The following is a 20982-nucleotide window of genomic DNA, read 5'->3' on the forward strand; positions in this document are numbered from 1 at the left end:
CTGGAAATCTAGACTGATTTCTGCTTCATGCTTGTTAACAATAGTGAAATTTAGCCTAATTCAGTCTTGATTTTGAGGCAACAAATGACCTGGGGGTTCGGAGTGATATATGATTTCTTCTCAATTTTGTATCATATTTCAGTACAGGAGGTTGGTGGGACCTTAATTGGGGAGAACGGGCTCATGGTAATGACTGGAGCAGAATCTGTGGAATAGTATCAAACACATGGTTCACAGGTGTTTGATGCCATTCCATTTGCTCCGTTCCGGCCATTATTATGAGCCCCCTCAGCAGCCTTCACTGTATTTCAGCATCCAGTTGACTTGTCATCTAGTGTTCAGCAGTTGTGGTGTTTGTGTTTAGACAGTTGTGTTTAGACTGGGGGTGCTATGTATAAATCCCTGTAAGGTTTCAGCTACATTGTACAGACATTTAGTGTTGTTTGTGTACTGTAGTAGTCAATGCTTGACTTAGATGATGACTTGGTGTTCCACAGGTACAACACGCCATTCAAGCCCCAGATCCAGAAATGGGTTCAGAACCTTTCCAATACCACTGACATCATAGAGAACTGGATGACTGTCCAGAACCTGTGGATCTACCTTGAGGCTGTGTTCGTGGGAGGGGACATAGCCAAACAGCTACCCAAGGTAAGGACCAATACATTGACTTTTCATCTGAAAACACATCTTTAACCTTATGCAATTAGCGATGGGGTTCCACAATTTCTTGAACTTTAACAGTGCCCTGGTTTTTCAGAAATCACTTATTGGGGGAAAACCCAGGAACTTTTTGCAAACTTAGGAATGACAATCTAGTCTGAATCATCTGAATGACAGGAGGCGAAACGCTTCTCCAACATCGACAAGTCCTGGGTGAAGATCATGACGCGGGTCCATGAGATGCCCAACGTGGTGCAGTCATGTGTGGGGGACGAGACCATGGGACAGCTGTTGCCTCACCTGCTGGAACAACTGGAGATCTGTCAGAAGTCTCTTACTGGGTAAGTCTATCTGAATGTCTATCGGAAGTTTCTCACTAGATAAGTCTGTCTGGAGGTCTGTCATAAGTCTCTAGGTAAGTCTGCCTGGAGGTCTGCCAGAAGTCTCTAGGTAAGTCTGTCTGGAGGTCTGCCAGAAGTCTCTGGATAAGTCTGTCTGGAGGTCTGCCAGAAGTCTCTGGATAAGTCTGGAGGTCTGCCAGAAGTCTCTGGGTAAGTCTGCCTGGAGATCTGTTAGAAGTCTCTGGATAAGTCTGCCTGGAGGTCTGTCAGAAGTCTCTGGGTGAGTCTGTCTGGAGGTCTGTCAGAAGTTTCTGGGTAAGTCTGCCTGGAGGTCTGTCAGAAGTCTCTGGATAAGTCTGTCTGGAGGTCTGTCAGAAGTCTCTGGATACGTCTGTCTGGAGGTCTGTCCGAAGTCTCTGGATAAGTCTGCCTGGAGGTCTGTCAGAAGTCTCTGGATAAGTCTGCCTGGAGGTCTGTCAGAAGTCTCTGGATAAGTCTGTCTAGAGGTCTGTCAGAAGTCTCTGGATAAGTCTGCCTGGAGGTCTGTCAGAAGTCTCTGGATAAGTCTGTCTGGAGGTCTGTCAGAAGTCTCTGGGTGAGTCTGTCTGGAGGTCTGTCAGAAGTCTCTGGGTAAGTCTGTCTGGAGGTCTATCAGAAGTCTCTCACTGGGTAGGCCTATACTTATACTTTTAATTTGTTTTAAATAGTTGAATTGAAAGTATTCATGTACCAGTATGACACCTTCCAAGTTTGCCTACGTTGTACATTGGTAACTTGATGATGTGTACTAAACTAGTAATATTTTCAAAACTTTTTTTTAGGTGTAGCTTTAATCTTGCAGATTGTAGCTTCTGGCTATCCAGTTTTCAAACCTTGGTTGTGTGTGATTGTGTGACTGACAGGTACTTGGAGAAGAAGCGTCTGCTGTTCCCTCGGTTCTTCTTTGTGTCTGACCCGGCCCTGCTGGAGATACTGGGCCAAGCCTCGGACTCCCACACCATCCAGGCCCACCTGCTCAACGTCTTTGACAATATTAAATGTGTCCGCTTCCATGACAAGGTACAGTAACGCACAGACAGACATATACAGTAAGGGAAAAAGTATTTGATCCCCTGCTGATTTTGTACGTTTGCCCACTGACAAAGAAATGATCCGTCTATAATTTTAATGGTAGGTTTATTTGAACAGTGAGAGACAGAATAACAACAAAAATATCCAGAAAAACGCATGTCAAAAATGTTATAAATTGATTTGCATTTTAATGAGGGAAATAAGTATTTGACCCCTCTGCAAAACATTATTTAGTACTAGGTGGCAAAACCCTTGTTGGCAATCAGAGGTCAGACGTTTCTTGTAGTTGGCCACCAGGTTTGTATACATCTCAGGAGGTATTTTGTCCCACTCCTCTTTGCAGATCTTCTCCAAGTCAGTAAGGTTTCGAGGCTGATGTTTGGCAACTCAAACCTTCAGGTCCCTCCACAGAATTTCTATGGAATTAAGGTCTGGAGACTAGTTAGGCCACTCCAGGACCTTAATGTGCTTCTTCTTGAGCCACTCCATTGTTGCCTTGGCCGTGTATTTTGGGTCATTGTCATGCTGGAATGCCCATCCACGACCTGTTTTCAATGCCCTGGCTGAGGGAAGGAGGTTCTCACCCAAGATTTGACGGTACATGGCCCCGTCCATCGTTCCTTTGATGCGGTGAAGTTGTTCTGTCCCCTTAGCAGAAAAACACCCCCAAAGCATAATGTTTCCACCTCCATGTTTGACGGTGGGGATGGTGTTCTTGGGGTGATAGGCAGCATTCCTCCTCCAAACACGGCGAGTTGAGTTGATGCCAAAGAGCTTCATTTTGGTCTCATTAGACCACAACAATTTCACCCAGTTGTCCTCTGAATCATTCAGATGTTCATTGTCAAACTTCAGACGGGCATGTATATGTGCTTTCTTGAGCAGGGGGACCTTGCGGGCGCTGCAGGATTTCAATCCTTCACGGCGTAGTGTGTTACCAATTGATCATTGACAAGATCCTCCCATGTAGTTCTGGGCTGATTCCTCACTGTTCTCACGATCATTGCAACTCCACGAGGTGAGATCTTGCATGGAGCCCCAGGCCGAGGGAGATTGATAGTTCTTTTGTGTTTCTTCCATTTGCAAATAATCGCACCAACTGTTGTCACCTTCTCACCAAGCTGCTTGGCAATGGTCTTGTAGCCCATTACAGCCTTGTGTAGGTCTAAAATCTTGTCCCTGACATCCTTGGAGAGCTCTTTGGTCTTGGCCATGGTGGAGAGTTCGGAATCTGATTGAAAGATTGCGTCTGTGGACAGGTGTCTTTTATACAGGTCACAAACTGAGATTAGGAGCACTCCCTTTAAGAGTGTGCTCCTAATCTCAGCTCGTTACCTATATAAAGACACCTGGGAGCCAGAAATCTTTCTGATTGAGAGGGGGTCAAATACTTATTTCCCTCATTAAAATGCAAATAAATTTATACAATTTTTGACATGCGTTTTTATGGATGTTTTTGTTGTTATTCTGTCTCTCACTGTTCAAATAAACCTACCATTAAAATTATAGACTGATCATTTCTTTGTCAGTGGGCAAACGGACAAAATCAGCAGAGGATCAAATACTTTTTTCCCTCACTGTAATTTCTTTCAACAACTATCCCCGTCAGGCCTCCTGATCAATTGACTTATTTGACTATTAGTAGTATCTGTCCTTCTGCAATAGTAACTAACCCGGATTCAGCAACATCAATAGTATCTGATCTTCTGTCTCCACAGATGTACGACCGGATCCTGGCCATCTCGTCCAGGGAGGGGGAGACGGTAGAGCTGGATTGGCCGGTGACTGCTGAGGGGAACGTGGAGGTCTGGCTCAACGCCCTGCTGAAGGAATCCCAGAGGTCTCTTCACCTGGTCATCAGACAGGCTGTCCTGGCCATCCAGGACTCAGGCTTCCAGCTCATTGAGTTCCTGGACACTTTCCCTGCTCAGGTGGGGAGACATGGGATACATCCTAAATGCCACCCTATTACATAGTCCGCTACTTTTAACCCAGACCCTGTTTAAAAGTAGTGCACTATATAGGCTGCCATTTGTGACACAGTCCTGGTCTTGGAGTCATCATTCATTCTCTTTTATAATGTGATAGATGACCTTAACTTTGAGCTTGGAGCAATGGCCTTGTAGTAAGACTTTCCCACATCTATGTTCCATTATTCAATACCTGATCAGGGATTCCTGTTCTTCTGACATTATCCTCCATTATTGTATAACTGAAACTGATCTACACACTAGCCACATTCCATACATTCCTGATGTTATACATTGTCCTGATTACAGCCCTGATTGATAGGAAAACAGGAAAGATGACTTTACATTCTCTCATTGATGTCCTATCATGATGTCCTCTCTTCCTGACTCCATCAACCAGGTTGGTTTGCTGGGAGTCCAGATGATCTGGACCAGAAACTCAGAGGAGGCCCTGACCAACGCCCGCTACGACCGTAAGATCATGCCCAAGACCAACCAGTTCTTCCTGGAGCTTCTCAACACCCTGATAGACATGACCACTGAAGACCTGGCCTCAATGGAGCGGGCCAAGTATGAGACACTCATAACCATCCATGTTCACCAGAGGGACATCTTTGATGACCTGGTGAGTGGACTGGAATCACAAACTGAATCAGGGGCTAAAATAGTACTTCAACCCCAAAGGTCCCTTTTGGCAAACTGTTCCACCAAATATTTTCTGATTAGGGCATGGTAGAGTCTGAGAATATCCATTTGAGTTTCCCCTGGTATTCAAATCACATTTGACAATTGGGGTTTTAGGGATTTCAGAGACTTTAGCAATGCTTTGTTTCCAGAATGGTTTCTCTTTCCCCCTGCTCTCCCCTCAGTGTCGGCTGCATATCAAAAGCCCTACAGACTTTGAGTGGCTGAAGCAGTGTCGTTTCTACTTCAATGAGGACTCTGACAAGATGATCATCAACATGACTGACGTAGGCTTCATCTATCAGAATGAGTTCCTGGGCTGCACTGACAGACTGGTCATCACCCCTCTCACTGACAGGTAGGGACTAACTCGTCATCACCCCTCTGACTGACAGGTAGGGACTAACTCGTCATCACCCCTCTCACTGACAGGTAGGGACTAACTCGTCATCACCCCTCTCACTGACAGGTAGGGACTAACTCGTCATCACCCCTCTCACTGACATGTAGGGACTAACTAGTCATCACCCCTCTCACTGACAGGTAGGGACTAACTAGTCATCACCCCTCTGACTGACAGGTAGGGACTAACTCGTCATCACCCCTCTCACTGACAGGTAGGGACTAACTCGTCATCACCCCTCTCACTGACAGGTAGGGACTAACTAGTCATCACCCCTCTCACTGACAGGTAGGGACTAACTAGTCATCACCCCTCTGACTGACAGGTAGGGACTAACTCGTCATCACCCCTCTCACTGACAGGTAGGGACTAACTAGTCATCACCCCTCTCACTGACAGGTAGGGACTAACTCGTCATCAACCCTCTCACTGACAGGTAGGGACTAACTAGTCATCACCCCTCTCACTGACAGGTAGGGACTAACTCGTCATCACCCCTCTCACTGACAGGTAGGGACTAACTAGTCATCACCCCTCTCACTGACAGGTAGGGACTAACTCGTCATCACCCCTCTCACTGACAGGTAGGGACTAACTAGTCATCACCCCTCTGACTGACAGGTAGGGACTAACTAGTCATCACCCCTCTGACTGACAGGTAGGGACTAACTCGTCATCACCCCTCTCACTGACAGGTAGGGACTAACTCGTCATCACCCCTCTCACTGACAGGTAGGGACTAACTCGTCATCACCCCTCTGACTAACAGGTAGTGACTAACTAATCTTCACATGTCTTACTGACAGGTAGGGACTAACTGCCAGTACCATGGCCCAGCCTAACTTTTTAGTGCCCACAAGTGTATGGTGTATCACATTGAATATCTTTGGGTGATTATCCTGGATGTACCTTTTACTTGGTGTGTGTTTGTCCCAGGTGTTACATCACACTGGCCCAGGCTCTGGGGATGAGTATGGGAGGAGCCCCGGCCGGACCTGCAGGGACAGGGAAGACTGAGACCACTAAAGACATGGGCCGCTGCCTGGGGAAGTACGTGGTGGTCTTCAACTGCTCCGACCAGATGGACTTCAGAGGACTGGGGAGGATCTTTAAAGGTAGGAGCTTCTACTCATATTGCCTGGTCCCAAATACATTTGTGCTCTCTTGTCAACTCCTGTGTCATTTGCATGGCAATGACCATAGGAGTTGGATATCCAGTACAAACAAAACGTATATGATTTGTGGCGATTATAAGCTATATAAAATGTCACTCATATTACTGTGAAGAGAATGATGATCTCAACCTGAACCTAATGAACAGTGTAATGTTGTGTGTCTGATTTGCAGGTCAGGCTCTTGGGGTTGTTTTGAATGAGGAGTTCAATGTGAAGAGTGATGTGTAATGTTGTGTTGATTGACAGGTCTAGCCCAGTCGGGCTCTTGGGGCTGTTTTGATGAGTTCAACCGTATTGACCTATCAGTGCTCTCCGTGGCGGCCCAGCAGATCGCCATCGTGCTTACCTGCAAGAAGGAGCGTCGCAAGAACTTCATCTTCACCGACGGAGACAACGTGGAAATGAATCCCGAATTCGGCATCTTCCTGACTATGGTTATTATTATTAGCCGTCTATAAACTACTCACCATAGAAACCCCTTCACAAACATGTTGACAAGTAGAGCTTCATTTAAAGTACTTCTGAAAGGAAGAGTGAATTCTTGTCTCAAAGAAGATGAACAGAAACTAGTCCAAATCAGACAAGGTTTATTATTACTTAGAGGATGTTAGTCATAGACTTTGTTTAGCTTTTTATTCTTAACAGTCTCACCTGGTTAAATATAGATTTGATGAATAAATGTTTTTGCCCCCCATCAGAACCCGGGCTACGCAGGTCGTCAGGAGCTTCCAGAGAACCTGAAGGTCAACTTCCGCTCGGTGGCCATGATGGTCCCAGACCGTCAGATCATCATCCGGGTCAAGCTGGCCAGCTGTGGCTTCATAGACAACATAGAGCTAGCCAGGAAGTTCTTCACTCTCTACAAACTGTGTGAGGAGCAACTCTCCAAGCAGGTCAGGTCCTACATTTTAGTAGTTCCATATGAGTAAACAATCAAGTTAAGTGAAAGGTTATTTAAAGGTGTATTATCAAAGTCTCAAATCCCTTTAGAGGGAATTGACATACCACATGTCAGGTGGATGGATTATCTTGCCACAGAGAAATGGTCACTAACAGGGATGTAAACACATTTGTGCACAAATGTGAGAGAAATGCATTTTTTCTTTGGTCTGAGACCAATTTCTGAGATCTTTTATTTCAGCTCAGGAAACATAGAACCAACACTTTACATGTTGCGTTCATATTTTTGGTTCAGTATAAAAACAACTTAACTGTCCATGTATGTGTTGATTATGATCTGTGTGTAGTTTCATAGTTTGATTTCCATATAGTCCATGTTGGGTTCACTCTGTTTTTAAGGTGCATTATGACTTTGGACTGCGAAACATTTTGTCAGTTCTGCGAATACTGGGGGCGGTGAAACGAGCAAACCCCAATGACACAGAATCTACCATCGTCATGAGGGTTCTCAGAGATATGAACCTGTCCAAGCTGGTGAGTACAGTCACTCAAATATACAGGACATTCTCCTCGAAATCAACTGCCATTTTTTTAAGCAGCATTAAGTGTTACAGATTGTTATTTTTTTCATATATATTCTGTAATACATGAATAATGATTTCATCTTCAGTGAGGTGCAACATAACAGAAGTGGCATCGTGGTTAACGTCACTGACATAATACTATATAATATGTGTGTGACATAATACGGACTTCACTGACATAATACTATATGTGTGTGACATAATACGGACTTCACTGACATAATACTATATGTGTGTGACATAATACTGACTTCACTGACATAATACTATATGTGTGTGACATAATACTGACTTCACTGACATAATACTATATGTGTGTGACATAATACTGACTTCACTGACATAATACTATATGTGTTGACAGATAGATGAAGACGAGCCGTTGTTCCTCAGCCTGATAGAGGACCTCTTCCCTGGGATCCAGCTGGATAAAGCAGGCTTCTCAGAGCTGGAGACAGCTATCGACAAACAGGTGAGATGACATTTTATATAACATAATCCCTTTACATTAAGTTTGAAAATTCTCCCTGTTACTCTGAAGTCTATCAACTATAAAAAATAATTGACCCAATAAATTACTGGGTGTTTATATATGGAGTGTGCGACTCTCTTTATTTTGATAGTTTAAGGTAGCTGTTGTTGTGTTAGCTGATTAGCTGTTGTTGTCTCACCTGTTGTTTTAGCTAGCTCTCCCAATCAACACCTGCGATTACTTTATGCCTCGCTGTATGTCTCTCTCAAATGTCAATATGCCTTGTATACTGTTGTTCAGGTTAGTTATCATTGTTTTAGTTTACAATGGAGCCCCTAGTTCCACTCTTCATATCTCTGATACCTCCTTTGTACCACCTCCCACACATATGGTGACTTCACCCTTTACAACCAGCATGTCCAGAGATACAACCTCTCTTATCATCACCCAGTGCCTGGGCTTACCTCCGCTGTACCCGCACCCCACCATACCCCTGTATTATGCCCTAAATATATTCTACCATGCCCAGAAATCTGCTCCTTTTATTCTTTGTCCCCAATGCTCTTGTTCCACGGGTGATGTGGAGGTAAACCCAGGCCCTGCATGCCTCCAGGCACCCTCATTTGTTGACTTCTGTGATCGAAAAAGCCTTGGTTTCATGCATGTCAACATCAGAAGCCTCCTCCCTAAGTTTGTTTTACTCACTGCTTTAGCACACTCTGCCAACCCTGATGTTCTTGCCGTGTCTGAATCCTGGCTTAGGAAGGCCACCAAAAATTCTGAGATTTCCATACCCAACTATAACATTTTCCGTCAAGATAGAACTGCCAAAGGGGGCGGAGTTGCAGTCTACTGCAGAGATAGCCTGCAAAGTAATATCATACTTTCCAGGTCCATACCCAAACAGTTCGAACTACTAATTTTAAAAATTACTCTCTCCAGAAATAAGTCTCTCACTGTTGCCGCCTGCTACCGACCCCCCTCAGCTCCCAGCTGTGCCCTGGACACCATTTGTGAATTGATCGCCCCCATCTAGCTTCAGAGTTTGTTCTGTTAGTTGACCTAAACTGGGATATGCTTAACACCCCGGCAGTCCTACAATCTAAGCTAGATGCCCTCAATCTCACACAAATCATCAAGGAACCCACCAGGTACAACCCTAAATCTGTAAACAAGGGCACCCTCATAGACGTTATCCTGACCAACTGGCCCTCCAAATACACCTCCGCTGTCTTCAATCAGGATCTCAGCGATCACTGCCTCCTTGCCTGTATCCACTACGGGCCCGCAGTCAAACGACCACCCCTCATCACTGTCAAATGCTCCCTAAAACACTTCTGCGAGCAAGCCTTTCTGATCGACCTGGCCCGGGTATCCTGGAAGGATATTGACCTCATCCCGTCAGTTGAGGATGCCTGGTCATTCTTTAAAAGTAACTTCCTCCTCATCTTAGAAAAGCATGCTCCGTTCAAAAAATGCAGAACTAAGAACAGATGTAGCCCTTGGTTCACTCCAGACCTGACTGCCCTCGACCAGCACAAAAACATCCTGTAGCGGACTGCAATAGCATCGAATAGTCCCCGCGATATGCAACTGTTCAGGGAAGTCAGGAACCAATACACGCAGTCAGTCAGGAAAGCAAAGGACAGCTTTTTCAAGCAGAAATCTGCATCCTGTAGCTCTAACTCCAAAAAGTTCTGGGACACTGTAAAGTCCATGGAGCACAAGAGCACCTCCTCCCAGCTGCCTACTGCACTGAGGCTAGGTAACACGGTCACCACTGATAAATCCATGATAATCGAAAACTTCAACAAGCATTTCTCAATGGCTGGCCATGCCTTCCTCCTGGCTACTCCAACCTCGGCCAACAGCTCCGCCCCCCCCCCCACTCGCCCAAGCCTCCCTAGCTTCTACTTTACCCAAATCCAGATAGCAGATGTTCTGAAAGAGCTGCAAAACCTGGACCCGTACAAATCAGCTGGTCTTGACAATCTGGACACTCTATCTCTGAAACTATCCGCCGCCATTGTCGCAACCCCTATTACCAGCCTGTTCAACCTCTCTTTCATATTGTCTGAGATCCCCAAGGATTGGAAAGCTTCCGCAGTCATCCCCCTCTTCAAAGGGGGAGACACCCTGGACCCAAACAGTTACAGACCTATATCCATCCTGCCCTGCCTATCTAAGGTCTTCGAAAGCCTAGTCAACAAACAGATCACTGACCATCTCGAATCCCACCATACCTTCTCCGCTGTGCAATCTGGTTTCCGAGCCGGTCACGGGTGCACCTCAGCCACGCTCAAGGTACTAAACGATATCATAACCGCCATTGATAAAAGACAGTACTGTGCAGCCATCTTCATCGACCTGGCCAAGGCTTTCAACTCTGTCAATCACCATATTCTTATCGGCAGACTCAGTAGCCTCGATTTTTCTAATGACTGCCTTGCCTGGATCACCAACTACTTTGCAGACAGAGTTCAGTGTGTCAAATCGGAGGGCATGTTGTCCGGTCCTCTGGCAGTCTCTATGGGGGTGCCACAGGGTTCAATTCTCGGGCCGACTCTTTTCTCTGTATATATCAATGATGTTGCTCTTGCTGCGGGCGATTCCCTGATTCACCTCTACGCAGACGACACCATTCTGTATACTTCTGGCCCTTCCTTGGCCACTGTGCTATCTAACCTCCAAACGAGCTTCAATGCCATACAACACTCCTTCCGTGGCCTCCAACTGCTCTTAAACGCTAGTAAAACCAAATGCATGCTTTTCAACCGTTCGCTGCCTGCACCCGCACGCCGGACTAGCATCACCACCCTGGATGGTTCCGACCTAGAATATGTGGACATCTAAGTACCTAGGTGTCTGGCTAGACTGTAAACTCTCCTTCCAGACTCATATCAAACATCTCCAATCTAAAATCAAATCTAGAGTCGGCTTTCTATTCCGCAACAAAGCCTCCTTCACTCACGCCGCCAAACTTACCCTAGTAAAACTGACTATCCTACCGATCCTCGACTTCGGCGATGTCATCTACAAAATAGCTTCCAATACTCTACTCAGCAAACTGGATGCAGTTTATCAAAGTGCCATCCGTTTTGTTACTAAAGCACCTTATACCACCCACCACTGCGACCTGTATGCTCTAGTCGGCTGGTCCTCGCTACATATTCGTCGCCAGACCCACTGGCTCCAGGTCATCTACAAGTCCATGCTAGGTAAAGCTCCGCCTTATCTCAGTTCACTGGTCACGATGGCAACACCCACCCGTAGCACGTGCTCCAGCAGGTGTATCTCACTGATCATCCCTAATGCCAACATCTCATTTGGCCGCCTTTCCTTCCAGTTCTCTGCTGCCTGGGACTGGAACAAATTGCAAAAATCGCTGAAGTTGGAGACTTATCTCCCTCACCAACTTTAAACATCTGCTATCTGAGCAGCTAACCGATCACTGCAGCTGTACATAGTCTATCGGTAAATAGCCCACCCAATTTACCTACCTCATCCCCATACTGTTTTTATTTGTTTACTTTTCTGCTCTTTTGCACACCAGTATCTCTACCTGCACATGACCATCTGATCATTTATCACTCCAGTGTTAATCTGCTAAATTGTAACTATTCGCCTACCCCCTCATGCCTTTTGTACACAATGTATATAGACTCCTTTTTTTTTTTTTTTTTCTACTGTGTTATTGACTTTTTTTATTGTTTACTCCATGTGTAACTGTGTTGTTGTCTGTTCACACTGCTATGCTTTATCTTGGCCAGGTCGCAGTTGTAAATGAGAACTTGTTCTCAACTAGCCTACCTGGTTAAATAAAGGTGAAATAAAAAAATTAAAAAGGTTCATTTGCCATTAGTCAGCACCTCCACACAAAACAATTTTGCACACCCAGCTCATGTTTTTGACTCTGAAGCCTATCTACATGTAGTTTCTCATAACCCTCCTCCTTACACTGGTTCTCTCCTCTCCTCACCACCCATCTCTTCTCCGTTTCCCTACAGTACATTTGAGTAATTTAGCAGATGCTCTCATTACATGAGCAATGCCTTGTTCAAGGACACATCAACATGTTTTTTTACCTCATCACCTCAGGGATTCGAACCAGCAAACTTTTGGTTACTGGCCCAACGCTCTTACGCGCAAGGCTACATGCCACCCCCACAGTATAATACCGAGTTTAAGGGATGAATCTGTCTTGGTATTAGCCTTAATACCATAGTAGCATAAAACCTTTTTCGATCTAAATGTGAGGTAAGGATTTATTTGTATTAACATGAAGAGTTCCCCTCACTCTCTTCCATTGTTCTCTATACTGTAGGTGGAGGATTCTGGTCTCATAACATGAAGAGTTCCCCTCACTGTCTTCCATTGTTCTCCATCCTGTAGGTGGAGGATTCTGGTCTCATAACATGAAGAGTTCCCCTCACTGTCTTCCATTGTTCTCCATCCTGTAGGTGGAGGATTCTGGTCTCATAACATGAAGAGTTCCCCTCACTGTCTTCCATTGTTCTCATTGTTCTCCATTGTTCTCCATCCTGTAGGTGGAGGATTCTGGTCTCATAACATGAAGAGTTCCCCTCACTGTCTTCCATTGTTCTCCATCCTGTAGGTGGAGGAGTCTGGTCTCATAACATGAAGAGTTCCCCTCACTGTCTTCCATTGTTCTCCATCCTGTAGGTGGAGGAGTCTGGTCTCATAACATGAAGAGTTCCCCTCACTGTCTTCCATTGTTCTCCATCCTGTAGGTGGAGGAGTCTGGTCTCATAACATGAAGAGTTCCCCTCACTGTCTTCCATTGTTCTCCATCCTGTAAGTGGAGGAGTCTGGTCTCATAACATGAAGAGTTCCCCTCACTGTCTTCCATTGTTATCCATCCTGTAGGTGGAGGAGTCTGGTCTCATAACATGAAGAGTTCCCCTCACTGTCTTCCATTGTTCTCCATCCTGTAGGTGGAGGAGTCTGGTCTCATAACATGAAGAGTTCCCCTCACTGTCTTCCATTGTTCTCCATCCTGTAAGTGGAGGAGTCTGGTCTCATAACATGAAGAGTTCCCCTCACTGTCTTCCATTGTTCTCCACACTGTAGGTGGAGGAGTCTGGTCTCATAACATGAAGAGTTCCCCTCACTGTCTTCCATTGTACTCTATACTGTAGGTGGAGGAGTCCGGTCTGATCAGCCACCCTCCATGGAAGCTGAAGGTGATTCAGCTGTTTGAGACCCAGAGGGTCCGCCATGGCGTTATGGCCCTGGGGCCCAGCGGAGCAGGAAAAACCACCTGCATTCACACCCTGATGAGAGCCATGACAGGTGAGAAACATCCCCATCCAAACCCTGGACTTATTTGACCTTATTTACTTCCCCATGGCAGTCATACTTAACTAAAAGTTGTGTTAAGTGAATGTGTGTGTGTTTGCACCCACAGACTGCGGTCAGCCACACAGAGAGATGCGTATGAACCCCAAAGCGATCACTGCCCCTCAGATGTTTGGCCGTCTAGATGTAGCTACCAATGACTGGACTGACGGCATCTTCTCTACCCTGTGGAGGAAGACCCTGAGAGCCAAGAAAGGTGAGGCGGACACCTCTTATTTCATATTTTTAGATCTTGTGTGTTTTTGTTCTGCCTTGTTATTGTGAGTAATACATTGTTATTGATTATTATTGCATTGTTGGGTTTTGAGTTTGCGAGAAAGGCATTTCACTGTGCTTGTGCATGTGACATTAAAACTTGAAAGAAATTCCCTGGACTTAAATGGTCCTTGCTTTACACATGTATTTTTTTATTTAACTAGGCAAGTCGGTTAAGAAGAAATTCTTATTTACAATGACGGCCTACCAAAAGGCAAAGGGCCTCCTGCGGGACAGGGGCTGGGATGTAAAAAAAATATATATATATATATATGAGAAAACACACATCATGACAAGAGAGACACCACTACATAAAGAGACCTAAGACAACAACATAGCATGGTAGCAACACAACATGACAACAGCATGATACCAACACAACATCCCTGCAGCACAACATGGTAGCAGCACAAAACATGGTACAAACATTATTCGGCGTAGACAACAGCACAAATGGCAAGAAGGTAGAGACAACACATGCAAGTTTACTCAATTAGACATGTTAGAGCATGAACTCACATACAGTGCATACCATATAGTCTCTATGAAATTCATGTAGAACAAAGGGGCAGACCATTTCCATGTTTTTCAATATTCTCATATCTTCTATTCATTTCCTTATCATTTCCCTATAGTTTTACTAAAAGTGATGTTCTAATACCTTTTCTCTGACCTCCATAGTTGATTTTGATTAGTTTAATAAGCAGACTGGTTCTAATGTCTCTCTCCTCTGCAGGGGAGCACATCTGGATAGTACTAGATGGACCAGTAGATGCTATCTGGATAGAGAACCTCAACTCTGTACTGGATGACAACAGGACTCTGACCCTGGCCAATGGAGACAGGATCCCCATGGCCCCCAACTGCAAGATCGTGTTTGAGCCCCACAACATCGACAACGCCTCGCCTGCCACCGTGTCTCGTAACGGAATGGTGTTCATGAGCTCTTCTGTGCTCGACTGGAGCCCCATTCTGGAGGTGGGCACAGGAACCTTCGCTCACTCTTTATCAGTGGATAAAAATGTGTGTGTGTGTGTGCGTACATCCGTGCATGCTTGTGTGTGTGCATCTTTGTCTATGTGTGTATCTTTGTCTGTGTGTGTGTATGTGTGTATCTTTGTCTGTGTGTATATTTGTGTATGTGTGTATCTTTGTCTGTGTGTATATATTTGTGTATATGTGTATCCTTGTCGGTGTGTATATGTGTGTATCTTTGTCTGTGTGTGTATATTTGTGTATGTGTGTATCTTTGTCTGTGTGTATATTTGTGTATGTGTGTATCTTTGTCTGTGTGTATATTTGTGTATGTGTGTATCTTTGTCTGTGTGTGTATCTTTGTTTGTGTGTGTATCTTTGTCTGTGTGTGTATCTTTGTCTGTGTGTGTATCTTTGTCTGTGTGTGTATCTTTGTCTGTGTGTGTGTATATTTGTGTATGTTTGTCTGTGTGTGTGTGTATTTGTGTATGTTTTTGTCTGTGTGTGTGTGTATTTGTGTATATTTGTCTGTGTGTGTGTGTGTGTATTTGTGTATGTGTGTATCTTTGTCTGTGTGTGTATCTTTGTCTGTGTGTGTATCTTTGTCTGTGTGTGTGTATATTTGTGTATGTTTGTCTGTGTGTGTGTGTATTTGTGTATGTTTTTGTCTGTGTGTGTGTGTGTGTGTATTTGTTATGTGTGTATCTTTGTCTACATATATACATGTGTGTTTGTCCCCATGCAGGGCTGGCTGAAGAAGCGTTCCTGTCAGGAGGGAGAGGTGCTGAGAGAGCTGTTTTCCTCTTCCTTCCCAGAGCTCTACCGGTTCACTGTTCGCTGTCTGGAGTACAAGATCGACATGCTGGAGGCCTTCGTCATCATGCAGAGCATCAACATACTGCAGGGCCTCATCCCCGCCAAGGTAGACACCCGGAAACCTCCATATTCCAACCATATTAAAAACCCTGCAGAAGGGGGATAATATCCGTACATCACTGAGCTCTATGAATACTGTTGGAGTGAATTGCCCCACATTCCTCATAGAGACAAATTGGAATGTTCTAATGCCTAACTGATTTAATTAATCCTGTCATTGTGTTTCCGTAAGCACTCTTTTCAATTACTGTTGGACTGTAACTCTCTGGACTCTGCATCTATGTGAGGGTGGATTTCCATTTCCCTTTACTGTAGGTGACTGATTAATTTGAGTACCAAGTAGGAAATATAGTAGATCTAATGATGTAGAGGGGCTTTGGTACAGTATGTTGTGTTGATAGTGACTGTGTTCCAGGAGCAGTGTGGGGAGGTGTCGAGGCAGCATGTGGAGCGTCTCTATGTGTTTGCTCTCATGTGGAGCATCGGAGCTTTACTGGAGCTGGAAGACAGGAGGAAGATGGAGAGCTGGCTCCGTGGCAACGACAACATCCATCTGGACCTCCCAGATATACCATCAGACAGCGAGGACACCATGTTCGACTACCACATCACTACAGGCGGTGAGGGGTTCATGTTCAGTAGACAGACTCCAAAAACTCACAACACACACTCAGTCCTCTTTTTACTGTTATGGAAGACACAGTGAACAAAAAAATTAACACAACATGTAAAGTGTTTCATGAGCTGAAATAAAAGATCCCAAAAATGTTCCATATGCACAAAAAGCTTAAGTTTACATGTCTGTTAGGGAGCATTTCTCCTTTGCCAAGATAATCCATCCACCTGACAGGTGTGGCATATCAAGAAGATGATTTAACAGCATGATCCTTACACAGGTGCACCTTGTGCTGTGGACAATAAAAGGCCACTCTAAAATGTACAGTTTTATCACACAACACAATGCCACCGATGTCTCAAGTTTTGAGGGAGCGTGGAATTGGCATGATGACTGCAGGAATTTCAGAGCTGTTGCCAGAGAATTTAATGTTCATATCATACTGTACCATAATGTCGTTTTCGAGAATTTGGCAGTACGTCCAACCGGCCTCGCAACCGCATACCACGTGTAACCACATCAGCCCAGGACCTCCTCATCCGGCTTCTTCACCTACGGGATCGTCTGAGACCAGCCACTCGGACAGCTGATGAAGAATTTCTGCACAAACTGTCAGTAATTGTCTCAGGGAAGCTCATCTGCGTGCTCGCCGTCCTCACCAGGGTCTTGATATGACTGAAGTTCGGCGTCGTAACCGACTTCAAATGCTCACCTTCGGTGGCCACTGGTATGCTGGAGAAGTGTGCTCTTCACTGATGAATCTCGGTTTCAACTGTACCGGGCAGATGGCAGACAGCGTGTATGGCGTCGTGTGGGCGAGCGGTTTGCTGATGTCAACGTTGTGAACAGAGTGCCCCATTGTGGCGGTGGGCTTATAGTATGGACAGGCATAAGCTACGGACAATGAACACAATTGCATTTTATCAATGACAATTTGAATCCACAGAGATACTGTGACGAGATCCTGAGGCCCATTGTCATGCCATTCATCCGCTGCCATCACCTCATGTTTCAGCATGATAATGCACGGCCCCATGTCGCAAGGATCTGTACACAATTCCTTGAAAGGGAAAATGTCCCAGTTCTTCCATGGCCTGCATACTCACAATGTCAACCATTGAGCATGTTTGGGATGCTCTGGATCAATGTGTACAACAGCGTGTTCCAGTTCCTGCCAATATCCAGCAACTTTGCACAGCCATTGAAAACGAGTGGGACAACATTCCACAGGCCACAATCGACAGCCTGATCGACACTATGCGAATGAGATGTCGCGCCGCATCTGCTCACACCAGATACGGACTGGTTTTCTGATCCACACCCCTCCCTTTTCTATTAAGATATCTGTCACCAACATATGTATATCTGTATTCCCAGTCATGTGAAATCCATAGATTAGTTAATTAATCTATTTCAAATGACTGATTTCCTTATATGAACTGCAACTCAGGAAAATCTTTGAAATTGTTGCATGTTGTGTTTGTTTTTGTTCAGTGTAGATCATAAGATCATATTGGTCTTTCACAGTGCTCTTGCTCAATTATAAATATTCCCATCAGATCTCTCATTAAACCATCAATATGCGTTAAATTCACCTGCACAGCTGATGTTGGTGTTACCTTAGTCCTGCTTGCTACCAGTCTTTCATGATATGTTCACCCTCCGGTGGGTATTATCATCAGAAAAATGTTGTCCTTTTTGAACAGAATAAGGGTAATTTATCTATTTGACAGTCATTCTTTACAACTGAACTAAAGTATTTCCATCTGAGGACATCGTGGATGGTGAAAATTCCATCTGAAAACATCATGGATGGTGAAAATTCCATCTGAAGACATCGTGGATGGTGTTCACGATGCTCGTATTATTTGTTTTTCAATGACTTATTCTTGTATGTGCAGGTCAGTGGGTCCACTGGAACACACGGGTAGAGGAGTACATCTACCCATCAGACATCACCCCAGAGTACGGATCCATCCTGGTCCCCAACGTGGACAATGTCCGCACTGACTTCCTCATCCAGACCATCGCCAAACAGGGCAAGGTGGGTGTCCATATTAAGGTGGGTGTCCATATTCACAAAGGGACTCAGAGTAGTAGTGCTGATCTAGGATCAAGTCCCCTTTGTACACTATATATAAAAAAGTATGTGGACACCCCTTCAAATTAGTGGCTATTTCAGCCACACCCATTGTTGACAGATGTATAAAATTGAGCACACATCTATGAAATCTCCATAGACAAATATTGGTAGTAAAATGGCCTTACGGCAGAGCTCAGTGACACTTCAACGTGGCACCGCCATAGCATGCCACCTTTCCAACAAGTCAGTTCGTCAATTTTTGCCCCGGTCAACTGTAAGTGCTGTTATTGTGAAGTGGAAACGTCATGGAGCAACAACGGCTCAGCCACAAAGTGGTAGGCCCCACAAGCTCACAGAACCGGACCGCCGCGTGCTGAAGTGTGTAGCTCGTAAAGATCGTCTGTCCTCTGTTGCAACACTCGCTACCGAGTTCCAAACTGCCTCTGGAAGCAATGTCAGCACAATAACTGTTTGTCGGGAACTTCATGAAATGGTATTCCAAGGCCGAGCAGCCGAACACAAGACAAGCGTCGGCTGGAGTGGTGTAAAGCTCGCCGCCAGTGGACGGACAGTAATCCGGGTTTGGCCCGAATGCATAGTGCCAACTGTAAAGTTTGGTGGAGGAGGAATTATGGTCTGAGGCTGTTTTTCATGGTTCGGTCTCAGCCCCTTAGTTCCAGTGAAGGGAAAACGCTACAGCATGCAATGACATTCTAGACAATTCTGTGCTTCCAACTTTGTGGCAAAAGTTTGGGGAAGGCTCTTTCCTGTTTCAGCATGACAATGCCCTCGTGCATTGACTGGGCTACATGGAGTCCTGACCCCAACCCCATCGAATGTTCCAACATCTAGTGGAAAGCCTTCCCAGAAGAGTGGAGGCTGTTATAGCAGCAAAGGGGGACCAACTCCATATTAATGCCAATGGTTTTGGAATGAAATGTTCAATGAGCAGGTGTCCACATACTTTTGGTAATGTAGTGTATATACAGTGCATTCAGAAAGTATTCAGACCCCTTACCTTTTTCCACATTTTGTTACTTTACAGCCTTATTCTAAAATGTATTACATTTATTGTTTTCCTCATCAATCTACACACAATACCCCATAATGACAAAGCGAAGAGGTTTTTAGAATTTTTTTACCAACGTATTAAAACAATAAAACAGAAATACCTTATTTACATAAGTATTCAGACCTTTTGCTATGAGACTCAAAATTGAGCTCAAGTGCATCTTGTTTCCATTTATCATCCTTGAGATTTTTCTACAAGTTGATTGGAGTCCACCTGTGGTAAATTAAATTGATTGGACATGATTTGGAAAGGCAAACATCTGTTTATATAAGGTCCTGCAAAAACCAAGCCATGAGGTCGAAGGAATTGTCCGTAGAGCTCAGAGACAGGATTGTGTCAAGGCACAGGTCTGGGGAAGGGTACCAAAAATGGCTACAGCATTGAAGGTCCCCAAGAACACAGTGGCTTCCATCATTCTTAAATGGAAAAGAGCTTCCTAGAGCTGGCCACCCGGCCAAACTGAGGAATCAGGGGAGAAGGCCCTTGGTCAGGGAGGTGACCAAGAACCCGATGGTCACTGACAGAGCTCCAGAGTTCCTCTGTGGAGATGGGAGAATCTTCCAGAAGGACAACCATCTCTGCAGCACTCCACCATGGTAGAGTGGACAGACGGAAGCCACTCTTCAGTAAAAGGCACATGACAGCCCGCTTGGAGTTTGCCAAAAGGCATCTAAAGGACTCTCAGAACATGAGAAACAAGATTTTCTGGTCTGATGAAACCAAGATTGACCTCTGGCACCATCTCTATGGTGATGCATGGTGCTTGCAGCATCATGCTGTTGGGATGTTTTTCACCGGCAGGGACTGGGAGACCAGTCAGGATCGAGCTTGAGAGGATTCGTGGAGAAGAATGGGAGGAACTCCCCAAATACAGATGTGCCAAGCTTGTAGCGTCATACCCAAGAAGACTCAAGACTGTAATCGCTGCCAAAGGTGCTTCAACAAAGTACTGAGTAAAGAGTCTGAATTACTTATGTAAATTTAATATTTCATTTTTAATTTTTAATACATTTGCACAAAAATGGGGTAAATGGGGTATTGGGTCCATTTTAGAATAAGACTGTAATGTAACAAAATGTGGAACAAGTGAAGGGGTCTGAATACTTTCCGAATTTATTTAATCTAAAATGATCCTATATCAGCAATCTTGTTCTGAGTGTACACGTATTGTTAATTTGGCTTGTATGTGGAGGATAAATGACCCCCTAGCCATGTGATCTTGGTCAGATCCTCAAGAGTAATCCCTTCCTCGTTTTGTCGCAGGCTGTGTTGTTGATCGGAGAGCAAGGCACAGCCAAGACCGTCATCATCAAGGGATACATGTCAAAGTACGACCCCGAAACTCACATGGCCAAGAGTCTCAACTTCTCCTCCGCCACAACTTCACTCATGTTCCAGGTATTACACCTCCAAAACAACACCACACACTTCCTGCTCTTTACTCTAACTTTTCTACTTTTAGA

The 20982-nt window shown here is 44.9% G+C and overlaps 1 protein-coding gene across 1 annotated transcript in view; it reads left to right on the forward strand.

Annotated features, from left to right (window-relative positions):
- Window positions 1–20982, forward strand: part of LOC112225025 (dynein axonemal heavy chain 5-like) — a 58767-nt gene that overhangs the window by 17853 nt on the left and 19932 nt on the right. Inside the window, exons 25-42 of the mRNA XM_042304398.1 lie at window positions 498–651; window positions 841–1004; window positions 1907–2063; window positions 3794–4006; window positions 4446–4670; window positions 4915–5087; window positions 6069–6247; window positions 6554–6741; window positions 7006–7200; window positions 7607–7741; window positions 8156–8263; window positions 13423–13576; window positions 13692–13838; window positions 14634–14875; window positions 15618–15794; window positions 16164–16368; window positions 18266–18408; window positions 20783–20917. Coding sequence (XP_042160332.1) covers window positions 498–651; window positions 841–1004; window positions 1907–2063; window positions 3794–4006; window positions 4446–4670; window positions 4915–5087; window positions 6069–6247; window positions 6554–6741; window positions 7006–7200; window positions 7607–7741; window positions 8156–8263; window positions 13423–13576; window positions 13692–13838; window positions 14634–14875; window positions 15618–15794; window positions 16164–16368; window positions 18266–18408; window positions 20783–20917 — 3094 coding nt within the window. The remainder of the gene's footprint in view (window positions 1–497; window positions 652–840; window positions 1005–1906; window positions 2064–3793; window positions 4007–4445; window positions 4671–4914; window positions 5088–6068; window positions 6248–6553; window positions 6742–7005; window positions 7201–7606; window positions 7742–8155; window positions 8264–13422; window positions 13577–13691; window positions 13839–14633; window positions 14876–15617; window positions 15795–16163; window positions 16369–18265; window positions 18409–20782; window positions 20918–20982) is intronic.

The sequence above is a fragment of the Oncorhynchus tshawytscha genome, linkage group LG23, assembly GCF_018296145.1.
Source record: "Oncorhynchus tshawytscha isolate Ot180627B linkage group LG23, Otsh_v2.0, whole genome shotgun sequence".
Lineage (NCBI taxonomy): Eukaryota > Metazoa > Chordata > Actinopteri > Salmoniformes > Salmonidae > Oncorhynchus > Oncorhynchus tshawytscha.